At 51.2% G+C, this 13092-nt stretch overlaps 1 protein-coding gene across 1 annotated transcript; it reads left to right on the forward strand.

Annotated features, from left to right (window-relative positions):
• The first annotated feature begins 1720 nt into the window (after positions 1-1720).
• LOC122050637 (agamous-like MADS-box protein AGL29) lies at positions 1721-2389 on the forward strand. The gene has a single exon (XM_042611529.1). The coding sequence runs from the start codon at positions 1721-1723 to the stop codon at positions 2387-2389; it is 669 nt and encodes a 222-aa protein (XP_042467463.1).
• Positions 2390-13092: the final 10703 nt, after the last annotated feature.

Here is a 13092-nt window from a genome sequence, read left to right on the forward strand (position 1 = left end):
ACTCGCCATGTTTAACCTGGAAGCCGATCTTTGAAATAGATATTTGATTAACTTCTGTAATATGGTTTATCTTAGGAAGATCACATTGGTTAAACTTGGAGTAAAAATGTTAAGTATCATTTCCAATCCAAATTTAACTTTTAAAGGATAATTTGGATTAATAATGTTAAGTATCATTTGTAATCCAAATTTAACTTCAGTAGAGCACATGGGTAGCTAGGATAGTTCTATTCTTGTACAAATTTTTATATAGGGGAACTAGGGTGGTATCCCGAGTAGCAAGCAACACATATAAATGAACAGACCCACAACCCTTTCCTTTAATTGTTAGATGACCAAAAAAACCATTAATGTGACCTAAAACACTGATTCATTAGAGTTTATGACCAACATCAACTAATGATTGAAATTATTAAAAATATAGATTATTAACATAAATAAATAAATGTCCATATGCACAAATAATGGTTTTAAGATTTTGACATTGATATAACACTGTCTTTTGTCTTTTATGTTTTTATCAATATGTTATAGGGTTGGTGCTACTTTTTATATTGCAGTACCACAGTGATGTTGGTTTTCAAACATTAAACAGCGTTGGCATAACTTCTCTATTTTTCAAACACTAAACCCTCATGTTCAGAATAGTCCAAACTTACTTTCAGGGTGGTGTTATTCTTCAAAATCAAGAACCAAAGTGAATGATTGGTTTTTAAACAACTAGTTCTTAGAAACTACGATGAATTTTCAAGCCTTGAACCATTAACAATGTGGTTGGTAGAAAATATGGGACCCTAAAACCAACAAAAAAAAAAAGCAAAGAATGCAAGTTAATGGGTAAAAGATAAACACTAAACATATCTTTGCAATACCTTCTCATGTCATTATGAAACACAAGTTCAAAATAGGAGAGGAGGGATATGACTAATATAGTTTCAACGAAAACTCAAATTCACTTGTCGTGTGTTGAGAGTTGAAAAAGATGACCTATGTGTAAAGTTTCGGATTTTGAGATTTTTGAAGATAAGACAAGGACATTGCTTTCGACGGCCTGAAAGAGATCTTTGCTCGATCAGAAAGAAATATTTGCTTTTCTCGTGCAGAGAGTTGTCACGTACATCCAAACCAACTAAAACTTTTTTTAATAGTTCTTTTTAAAAATGTGGCTTTGATAGAAAACGGGAACAGAGTGAGACATCACAAAGGGTTAAAAGTGGAATAAAGAGCCCTTTTGGCCAATCCCAACATTGTGTGTACCTTTTGGGAAATTTAAAATAGTGAATACGCCTATTGGGAAATTATCGTGGGTACAAAGTAGGGCAACAGGAGATTAAATTTTGGAAACTATTTTTTAGCAGAAGAACAATTAAGCAAGTTTAAGTGGAAATTACCAAGTTAAAAGGATGACGAATTTGAATTTGTAAATTAAAAGATTATAAACATTAATCTATTATCATAAATAGCAATCCAAGATTAATTAGGAATAGAATCGTCCGTTGGAACTCAATTCAGATCTTTGATTAGATTGAACTTTTGATTAGATATCTTAAACCTTTTATGTAATGAAATCCTCTAATCTAATCTCGATTAAATTAGATTAGAATATTCATTACTAATTTTGGAAGCCCTTAATTAGTAGTATCATGGCCAACATCTTTATATATATTCAAATCAATTTACTTGATTTATCGCGTCAAAATTTGCAGTAGTGTTGAAGAAGATGAGCGGCGCAAGGAAGAAGACGAGCAACGGGAGACGGAAGACCGAGATCAAGAGGATTGAGAAGGAAGAAGCACGGCAGGTGTGCTTCTGCAAACGCCGCGCCAGCCTCTTCAAGAAGGCCAACGAGCTCTCCCTCCTATGCGGCGCCCAACTCGCCGTCGTCGTCTTCTCCCCTATCGGCAAGCCCTTCTCCTACGGCCACCCCTCCGTTGACTCCATCCTCGACCACTTCTCTTGCCGGCCTTCTCCTCCTCCTAGCTGCCTTCTGCCACCGCACCCGTTCGACCACCCCGTGATTCACGCGCTCTGCCGCCAGGAGTCGGAGCTCAGGGAGCAACTCGAGGCGGAGAGGAGGAGGAAGAAGGAACTCGAAGAGGTGCTGCGGAGGCCTTGGGGCCCTGTGGCGGACCTGTTGAACGAGGACCTGGAGGAACTGGGCCTTCCGGAGCTTGATAAGTTGCAGACAGCGCTGGAGCAAATACGAACGGAGGCGGTGAGCAGAGCGGAGCAACTGGGCATGGAGACTTTACAGGCGACGAGTACGTCTGTAGTTCCCAGAATCAGCTCAAACGCCGGTGCATTGGTTGCCGCCGCCCCGGCGGCAGGGAGCGCGGGGGCTCCAACGGATTTTGCCTACGTGCCGCCCTACGTCTATCGCTTGGTCTAGCGCCAGTAGTTTAATTAGGTGGATTTTTGCATGCTTTTTCTATAGTTTGTTAGTGTTTACCGAACAAATAAATAAATAAGAAGACAAAGCAATATTAATTGTTTGAAATATATATATATATATATATATATGCTGCGGTGCTTAACTTACGGTGTGCGGTGAAGAATTCCACATCAGCAGCATTAGCAAAAAAAAAAAAATACAATTCCACATCAACAACATGTATAAAAGAAAATAGAAGGTAAAAAAAAGACACGACATACCCTCAAACTTCTCCTCTCCTTCCTTCCTCTCCACAAACCCTAGATGAAGCGTCGCTGCCTCCTTCTCCGAATCCCCTCTCTCACCGAAGCTCGGGAGCGAGCTTTCTCTCGCAACGAGACCCCTCCGAGCTCTCGCTCACCGCGAGCCCTCTCCCCGTCAGCGAGCTCTCACTCTATGCAAGACCTCTCCTTCCCGTCTCTCATCACTTGCCGACAAACTAGGGCATCCCTCTCCGCTGAACCAGGGTATCACTTGTCGACGAAAATCCTTCTCCAGTATACTTTATGTTGAGTGATGGTTTTTTTTTAGGTTTTTTGCTGGAAAATCCTTCTCTCTTGTAAAATCTCCCATTTTGCTATCTATTCTTTTCAATCATACTTTCTATTTTGTGTGACATACTTCATAGATGATTTAAATAAAAAAGAGGGCTGGTTCGAGATTGAGCTAAGGGATTCTTCCTTGTAAATTTATTTATTTTTTAAATCTTTGTGAAACTTAGCTTTTTCTTATCAACTAGTTGTTTGATGAATATGACTTATTCTCCCTTGCAAATTTAATGGAAGTGTGGTGATCCGGCGGTAAAAATCCGGAACCCCATAAGGAGTCAACGCTGAGGGGAGGTCAAAGGGTCCAGTGGCTCGCCGGAAAAGGGCGAGCCGACCGGACTCAGAAGAAAGGGAAATCTGATAGTAAAAGGCACCCTGGTAGGGACCAGGGGTCCGACGCTCAAATAAAGCAGTGCGTAATGACCGAGCGGAAGGAGGTGCCGCCCGGACGGCGCAAAGAATCAAGGTCGTCCGGACGACGTTCATCGCCCGCCCGGCGGGCCGGGCACCCCAGTCAGACGGTGGGTAAAAGACGGGGACATCTTCTGACAGCCGTCAAGTCGTATGGCTATGCCATACTTCTAGTCTGACAACGGGTGGTCCTGCCGTCCCTCAAAGAACATGCTCAGACTGTGGCAGCATGGCGTCAGGTAAGCTCTCTGACAAGTGCATACCGTGGTATGGGTTGCTGACACGTACGCACCTCGGTGGGCGTGCATCAGTTCCTTCTCCGTCCTATATAAAGAGGCTATTACTTCGCCAAAGGTTCGCCGGAGCACTCGAGGATCCAGCAGAGAGCGCCACATGCCCAGCGTCCACTGACTCTTGGTTCGGACAGGATCAAATTGGCGCCGTCTGTGGGAAACGCTCCTGCATCCGATCGGAGGTAATGGACGAGGTTGGACGACAACACACGGTGACGCTTTCAACAGAAGAACTCGATGCTCTGGTAGAGATGAGGGCCGCCAAACTCATGGAGCAAAAACAAAAAGCATCCGCCAAGCGGGCGGAGCAACAAGCAACATCTGCGTCTGGTGGCCGAGCGGAAGCACCTCCAGCCACCGTCGCATTCCATCGGGCCTTATTTCGCACCCCTAAAGCCATACCAGCCCGAAGAGATAGAGGATCTTCCTCAGATGAAATGCCAAGGCGGGATGACAGGAAGGGGAAAGCTCCCCGAGCGGACTCCTCCCCCGAGCGGATCAATCGCCAATTTTCGGAGGCTATCCTATGAGACCCTCTGCCCAAGCACTACGTGCCTCCAACGATCGGCGAATACAATGGAACAACAGACCCGGATGATCATCTGGGTAAGTTCGATAATACAGCCACGCTCCATCAGTACACAGATGGAGTAAAGTGTAGAGTCTTCCTTACCACCCTCTCGGGGTCGGCTCAACGGTGGTTTCGGAGGTTGCCGGACGGATCCATCACGAGCTTCAAGGAATTCCGAACGGCCTTCCTCCACCACTTCGCCAGTAGTCGGCGTTATCAAAAGACAAGTGTCAGCTTATTCTCCATCAAGCAAGAGCCGAGAGAATCGCTTCGAGGTTATATTCAGCGATTCAACCAAGTGGCGATGGATATCCCCACGGCCACATCGGAGACGATGATGAATGCCTTCACGCAAGGCCTTGTGGATGGGGACTTCTTCCGGTCGCTCATCCGAAAGCCGCCCCGAGATTATGATCACATGCTACATCGGGCCAACGAATATATAAATGTGGAAGAAGCGCAAGCCGCCCGGAAAAAGGAAACTCCAGCCGAGCGCGCACCTGTTCATGCCGAGCGGAAACAGCACGCCGCTCAGCAGCCACCCAGAGGACCGAGGGCCGAAGCAATTCGATCCCCTCACGCCAGATCGCACGTACAAGAAGTGGCTGCCGCTCGGCCCAAGCCAAAGAAGAGGTGGACCCCTATGTTCTGCACCTTCCACCAGACGGATACGCACAACACGAGGGATTGCCGAAGCCTTCCCTTTGTGTCCAATCCTGTTCCCAGGAAAGCCGAACGACGGTCGCCTCCCATCGACAGGAGACGTAGGACTCATGAAGCTGACCGGACCCGCACCGAGGGGCGACATCAGCAGACACCCGATCGGCACCGATCTCCGAGGCAGGAGAATCGCCGGGCGTCCAGAGAACGGTCACGACCGTCCGCTCGGGAGGAGGAAAATAGGAGCAATACTTCCCGGGGCGAGATCAACGTTATTGCTGGTGGGCCGACCGGAGGAGACTCCAACCGAGCCAGAAAGGCGGGCGTCCGGCAGCTGCAGATCCACGCGGTCGGCTGCAGCCAAGAGCGGGCAAGTGGACCGGAAATCACTTTCGGACCCGGGGACTTAGAAGGAGTAGAAGTGCCCCACGACGACGCGCTGCTCATTAAAGCGGTAATAGCAAATTACACCATTCACCGCATATTTGTTGACACAGGGAGCTCGGTCAACATCATATTCAAGAAGGCGTTCGATCAGCTGCAAATTGATCGAGCCGAGCTGCTGCCCATGACGACCCCGCTCTACGGGTTTACGGGCAACGAAGTTCGGACAAATCCGGCTGGCCACCTCACTGGGAGAAGAGCCGCTCAGAGGACCGGGACAATAAACTTCGTGGTGGTCGACTCTCCTCATCCTACAACGTCATTTTGGGACGACCGGCGAATTCCGAGCGGTTGTCTCAACCTTCCACCAGAAGATAAAGTTTCCCGTGGAGGACAAAGTAGGAGAAGTGCGTGGAGATCAGCTAGCAGCTCGGCGGTGCTATATAGAGATGATCCGAGCAGAAGCTTGTTCCGCTCGGAAGGCGCCCCGAATCGAGGTACACGCCATAACCGAGAAACCTCCTGCTTTAATTTATGATGAAAAGGAGGAAGTCCAGAGCCATCCGACCCGATCAGAGGCCAGGACCTTTAACGCCTCGATCCGGGAAAGAATGAAGGAGAAGGCGATCCAATGCCTCCAACGAAATCATGATGTCTTTCGCCCGTCACATGAGTTACGGAATTTCGCCAAGCCTAGCGCATGAATTGCATGTCCGACCGGACGCCCGGCCGATAAAGCAGAGAAAAGGGCCGAGCAGAATGCCATTATTCGAGCGGAGGTGGAAAAACTTCTGAAGGCCGGCCACATACGCGAGGTGCAGTTCCCGAGCTAGCTGGCCAACGTAGTTTTGGTCTCCAAGCCGGGCGGCAAGTGGAGGGTCTGCATCGACTTTCGAGATTTAAACAAGGCATGCCCCAAGGATTTTTATCCTCTGCCCCGGATAGATCAGCTGGTGGACTCTACGGCCGGCTGCGAATTAATTTGCATGCTTGACGCCTACCAAGGATATCATCAAGTGCCGCTCGCCCGGGAAGATCAAGAAAAAGTAAGCTTCGTAACGGCCGACGGCACATATTGCTACAATGTGATGCCGTTCGGATTGAAGAATGCCGGGGCCACCTATCAACGCTTGATGAACAAGGTGTTCAAGGAGCAGATCGGGCGGAATCTGGAAGTTTATGTGGACGACATTCTTATCAAATCCGTCCAAGCGGCCGATCTTTTCAAGGATATGGAAGAAACCTTCCGAACGCTGCGCAAATATGGAGTCAAGCTAAATCCCCAAAAGTGCCTGTTCGGAGCCAAAGGAGGGCGTTTCTTGGGGTACATAGTGACCGAGCGGGGAATCGAAGCAAATCCCAGCAAGGTTAAAGCACTGCAAGACATGCCCAGCGTCCACTGACTCTTGGTTCGGACAGGATCAAATTGGAGGACACCTATTATAGAATTCCTCCATTCGGGCACCACACCATCCGATGAATATGCAGCCCGGCTCCTCAGAAGAAGAGCTGGTCGGTTTACACTCATCGGAGATCAGCTTTACAAGAAAGCTTTCTCGCGCCCTTTGCTGAAATGTGTAAGATCGGAGGACTCAGCTTACATCCTCCAGGAAGTACATCAAGGGTCATGCGGGGGTCATCCGGGCGGGCGCTCATTGGCCAAGAAGATCCTCTTGGCCGGATACTTTTGGCCAACTTTACAAACAGATGCCGCTCAGACAGTATCTACATGCCTTTCATGCCAGAAGTATCACAACTTCTCCCACCGACCGGCAGAGGAGATGAAGGCATCAACCATCTCATGTCCGTTCGATCAATGGGGAATGGATATTGTGGGTCCATTTCCGATGGCGACCGGGCAGAGGAAATTTTTACTAGTGGCGGTGGACTTTTTCTCCAAGTGGGTGGAGGCCGAGCCGCTGGCAAAGATCACTGAACAAATGGTTAAAAAATTCATCTGGCAACACATCATTTGTCGGTTCGGCATCCCTCGCCGACTAGTGTCCGACAACGGGCGGCAGTTCACAGGGAAGATGTTAGAGGATTGGTGCAAAAGCTACGGCATTGAGCAACATTTCACGTCCGTGGCCTATCCTCAGAGCAACGGTCAAGCTGAAGTCGCCAACCGGGAAATTCTTCGCGCTCGGCTCGACCATTTGGGAGGGAGTTGGCCGGATGAAGTGCCGAGCGTCTTGTGGGCCATCCGAACGACGCCAAAAGAAGGGACAGGAGTCACACCGTTCCATTTGGTATATGGCGGTGAGGCTGTCATTCCGGTCGAAGTCGGCGTTGAGTCAGCCCGGATCCAGAGCTACGATGATGACAACGCCGAACGAAGAAACATGGAGCTGGACTTGGTAGAAGAGGAGAGGGCAAAGGCGTCCGTTCGGCTGATGGCATACCGTCAGCGGATGAAGCAAAACTACAACCGGCGCGTAATTCCCAGATCGTTCCAAGTCGGCGATCTTGTCTGGAAGAAAGTCAAGCCGGTCGGAGATGTCGGTAAGCTTGAAGCTCCATGGGCAGGCCCTTTCAAAATCATCGAAAAGCTCCGCTCGGGCGCGTATTATTTGGAGGACGAGGACGGACGGCAGCTAGATAGGCCGTGGAGCGCGAACCACCTCCAGCCTTACCGGGCGGGGTGAAAGGTGTATCACTGTAAATCACCCTGTGTATTTCATTTTTCGACTAAATACTTGAAATGCATAGATGAAAAGTCAAAAGAGCGAATATAAGGCATTATCATCGTAACCCGAAGGCCCCCGGGCAGATCGGCCAGGAGGTTTATATCCGAGCCGGGAGCTCGAACCCGAAGACCCCAGGCCGTTCGGCCGGGCTGCGTATAGAATATAAGCAGCGTTCGTTATTGCCTGGAGCGAAGGCCTGAGCCGCTCGGCCAGGTACATTTTAGCCGAGACTACCTCGGGGAGGATTATTTACGAGCCAAGCGCTCGATGTGAAGGCCTGAGCCGGTCGGCCGGGTATATGGTTTTCCGAGCCAAGCGCTCGACAACGAAGGCCCCGAGCCGCTCGGCCGGAGGTATACGGATCAAATTGGCGCCAAGCGCTCTAAAAACGGAAGCCCCGTACCATTCGGAAGGGGGAATATTATCCGAGCCAAGATACTTGACGAAGTGGACCCTGAGCCGTTCGGCCAGGGGGTAATTATCCAAGCTAGACTTGAAAGGAAGGCCAAGGTCGCTCGACCTGGTAAGGAGTCAGCCTTAAAAAGGCCGACGAGCCCCGTCGTTAAAAATCGAGAGCCGCGCCGACCGGCTATAAATATCCGCGCCGTCGAGCTCCGACGATAAATATCGAGAGACGAGCCGGCGTCTATAAAAACCGAGTGGAAAACCGATGAGCCCCGTCGTTAAAAATCGAGAGCCGCGCCGACCGGCTATAAATATCCGTGCCGACTAAATCGAGAGACGCGCCGACCGGCTATAAATATCCGCGCCGACGAGCCCCGTCGTTAAAAATCGAGAGCCGCGCCGACCGGCTATAAATATCCGCGCCGTCGAGCTCCGACGATAAATATCGAGAGACGAGCCGGCGTCTATAAATAATCCGAGCGGACGAACCGACGAGCCCCGTCGTTAAAAATCGAGAGCCGCGCCGACCGGCTATAAATATCCGCGCCGTCGAGCTCCGACGATAAATATCGAGAGACGAGCCGGCGTCTATAAAAACCGAGCGGAAAACCGACGAGCACCGTCGTTAAAAATCGAGAGCCGCGCCGATCGGCTATAAATATCCGCGCCGTCGAGCTCCGACGATAAATATCGAGAGACGAGCGGCTATAAAACCGAGCGGAAACCGACGAGCCCGTCGTTAAAATCGAGAGCCGCGCCGGCTATAAATATCCGCGCGTCGACTCCGCGATAAATATCGAGACGAGGCGTCTATAAAACCGGCGGAAAACCGCGAGCCCGTCGTTAAAATCGAGAGCCGCGACCGGCTATAAATATCCACGTCGAGCTCCGACGATAAATATCGAGAGACGAGCCGTCGTCTATAAACCAACCGACGACCCCGTCGTTAAAATCGAGAGCCGCGCCGATAAAATCCGCGCCGTCGAGCTCCGACGATAAATATCGAGACGAGCGGCGTCTATAAACCCTGCGAACCGACGAGCCCGTCGTTAAAATCGAGAGCGCCGACCGGCTATAAATATCCGCGTCGAGCTCCGACGATAAATATCGAGAGACGAGCCGGCGTCTATAAAAACCGAGCGGAAAACCGACGAGCCCCGTCGTTAAAAATCGAGAGTCGCGCCGACCGGCTATAAATATCCGCGCCGTCAAGCTCCGACGATAAATATCGAGAGACACTTAAAGTTGGGACGAGGGAAAAATTTCTTGCTAAAATAGAAAGGAGCAGAAGATTATCTAATATGCAAGCCAAAAAAGTCATTACATAGATAAGCGGGACCGAACGGCGGGAATTCAAAAAAGTTTACAGAAACGCTCCTCACACATCGAAATCAAAAAGAGCGTCAGGGATGGCGTCCATCACGCTCGCCAGATCCTCGGGGGGGATAGCCAGCTCGGCAGACAGGTGACCTTTGATCTTCAGATAGCCCACCGCCGCCTTGATGGCCTCCTCGAACGTGAGGGATATCTTGTCGGTAAACTTCTCTCCGAAGTCTTCCGAGCGGAGGAACGCCTTCCTCACTTCGTCCGAGCGGGCCGACTCCCCCTCTTGATACTCCTTGAGCGCGGCATGGGCAGCGTCGCTAGCAGCTTGGAGAGCCTTCAAGTCTCCATCGAATCTTTGGAGATCAGTCGAGCGGCTCTCTTTTTCGGTGGCCAGCAGAGCATCCAGGTCCTTGATGCGTTGCTCCAGCCCCCGGATATCCACCTTCATGTGGTCCATATCGTTGATGGCCTGTTGCTTCTGAGTGGTCGCCATCTGGATCTCCTTGTCTCGCTGCTTAATCATTGTTTCAAGCCGAACGACCTTGCTCGCCAGATCAGAGGCTCGTTTCCGTTCGGCTTCTAGCGATTTCTTGGCCTTCTCCAGAGCGGCCGTCGACTGCCTGGCGTCCCCCGCTGTTTTTTGTTTCTTCAGTTCCTCCGATCGCTAATGGCGATCTGCTCCACCCAGTTCTGCTAGCAAACACGAACAGGGTAAAAACTTCAAATAAGAGAGAGAAGAGGGGGAAGGGCTATACCCCGGTGGCTGATTGAAGGTTGTTGTCGCCGAGCTGCCCGGGAGTCAACTTAGCTATCCGACTCCGAGCATCTATCCAAGCTTGTGCGAGAGGGCCCGGTGATCATCTGCTCAGGAAACACCGGCCGATCGGCGGCAGCCATGTACGCCTCTGAAGGGAGGCGCAGAACGGTTTTAAGTAAATTCTGGCCGCTCGGCCCGCTCTGAGATGGCTCGCCAGCAGAAGAGGTGGGTAGCTCGCCTAAACGCCTGAGACGTCGTCGAGTCCTCGAAGGGCTGGACGGCGGCACTTCCAAGCTGGCCCTCGGGGAATCCTGAGGGGTCGGGGTACTCTCGAAGGAAACTGTTCCGGATAGCACCGGCGCATCTGCACCCCGCTCAGGTTGTGGCTCATCAAGTGTAGAGGCAGGTGCGGATTCCGGTCGCCGGCGTTTCCGAGTGCGCAGCGGCACATCATCGACCGAACGGCCCTCCACTTCAGCTTCACTCGTAGGTTCTATATTGCCCGTGGCCTCATTGGGAGGGGCAGGGGCGTCCGGGGCTTCTGGGACCGTTGGCGTCCCCTCACCCTCTTCGCCGGCCGGATCAGCCGGAGCAAGGCCCCGTTCGGCGGCCTCCTGGCTCGTCACCGCCTCAATCCGAGCGGCCTTCAGTTTGACCTTCTCGGTGGCTCTGGCCCGCCACATGACCTCAGCTGCAGAAGCAGAGAATAAATCAGTTAGAACAAAATAAAGGGGAAGATAGGGAAGCTTACTCATGCTACAAGGCAGATCGGCTGGTGTAGAAGACAAGCTGAATATGCATGACTCCTGGGAGAAGCATCTTGTCAATGTGATAGCGCTGACCGACTAGCTGTTCGGCTGCATGGAGATAGTCTGCGTCACCTCTAAACTTGCCGAGCTCCGGTTGCGCAGGCATAGCCGTCTGCCACTTGGTGCGGAAAGTGGGCCGCTCGGGAAAGCGTATATAGAAAAAATACTCCTTCCAGTGTTTGTTGGAGCTCGGCATATTATCGAAAAGGACGAAGCCTATCCTAGATTGGAAAACAAAGGTGCCCCACTCGGCTTGCTTGGGATAGTAGAAGTAGTGGAAGATTTTTGGGGTTAAGGGAATGTCGTTCAGTTTGAACAAAACTACCACTCCGCTCAGCAACCTAATAGAATTAGGAACTACTTGGCCGAGCGGAATGCGGAAATAGTTGCAAACTTCTAAGAAAAACTTGTGAGGAGGAAAACGTAGTCCGGCCAGGAATTGATCCCGGAAGAAGACAACAGTGCCGGGCGGAGGATCGTTAGGCCGATCGGAAGGCGTGGCTAACACTATTTCGTGGTCGGTCGGTAGGTCATATGCTCGAGTGAGGCGCATGGCGTCTTCCTCGTCGAACCGACTTTCCATGTTCGAGTACCAAAGACCCGGAGCACCGCTGGTTGACTGCGAGGTACTGGTCATGATCGAAAGGCCAGAATGCGGGGTAGAAGAGGATGGTTCAAGCAATGGAAGAAAACCGGCTGAAAAGGATGACTAACAGAAAGAAGAATGCGTCTGAAGCGAGAAAAAGGCTCTTACAGGCGAGGAAGATGACCGGAAGAAGCCGTGTGATCGTCAGAAAGTCTGAGAACAAGGTCGCCGGCGAGAGGGGGAATGACCGGAGTCTGGAAACGAAGAAGACGAAATGCGGCGGAAACGAAGTCAAGGGTCTTATATCGCCGCCCGGAAACGATCTCCACCGTCCGATCCAGGTCGGCGATATCGAGGTTGTCATCGGATCGTCCGTTTCAAACGGCGGCTGTCCCATCGGAAGTGACGCAACCGCCATACTCTGACAAATGCACGGTCGCCACGTGTCAGCCGGTTACTAGCCGCATTTAATGAGCTCCTCTTACCGTGCGCAGAGCACGTGATGGGTAGTGTGGGAGAACAACGGACATCGATTCCAAGAAAATACAAGGCATGGACAAAGTATTGCCGAACGGACAGATATCGCCGCTCGGATGAGCATCCTTATGCATGGCCGAGCGTCCTAAGGCAATGATCATTGTTCGACAGATCGGCGGTCCAGTCAGTCGGACTTTGCCTCCTTCGACTAGACTCGATAGGAAGGCAAGTGATCCGGCAGTAAAAATCCGGAACCCCATAAGGAGTCAACGCTGAGGGGAGGTCAAAGGGTCTAGTGGTTCGCCGGAAAAGGGCGAGCCGACCGGACTCAGAAGAAAGGGAAATCTGATAGTAAAAGGCACCCTGGTAGGGACCAGGGGTCCGACGCTCAAATAAAGCAGTGCGTAATGACCGAGCGGAAGGAGGTGCCGCCCGGACGGCGCAAAGAATCAAGGCCGTCCGGACGACGTTCATCGCCCGCCCAGCGGGCCGGGCACCCCAGTCAAACGGTGGGTAAAAGACGGGGACATCTTCTGACAGCCGTCAAGTCGTATGGCTATGCCATACTTCTAGTCTGACAACGGGTGGTCCTGCCGTCCCATCAAAGAACATGCTCGGACTGTGACAGCATGGCGTCAGGTAAGCTCTCTGACAAGTGCATACCGTGGTATGGGTTGCTGACACGTACGCACCTCGGTGGGCGTGCATCAGTTCCTTCTCCGTCCTATATAAAGAGGCTATTACTTC

This window comes from Zingiber officinale, chromosome 3A (genome assembly GCF_018446385.1).
Source record: "Zingiber officinale cultivar Zhangliang chromosome 3A, Zo_v1.1, whole genome shotgun sequence".
NCBI lineage: Eukaryota > Viridiplantae > Streptophyta > Magnoliopsida > Zingiberales > Zingiberaceae > Zingiber > Zingiber officinale.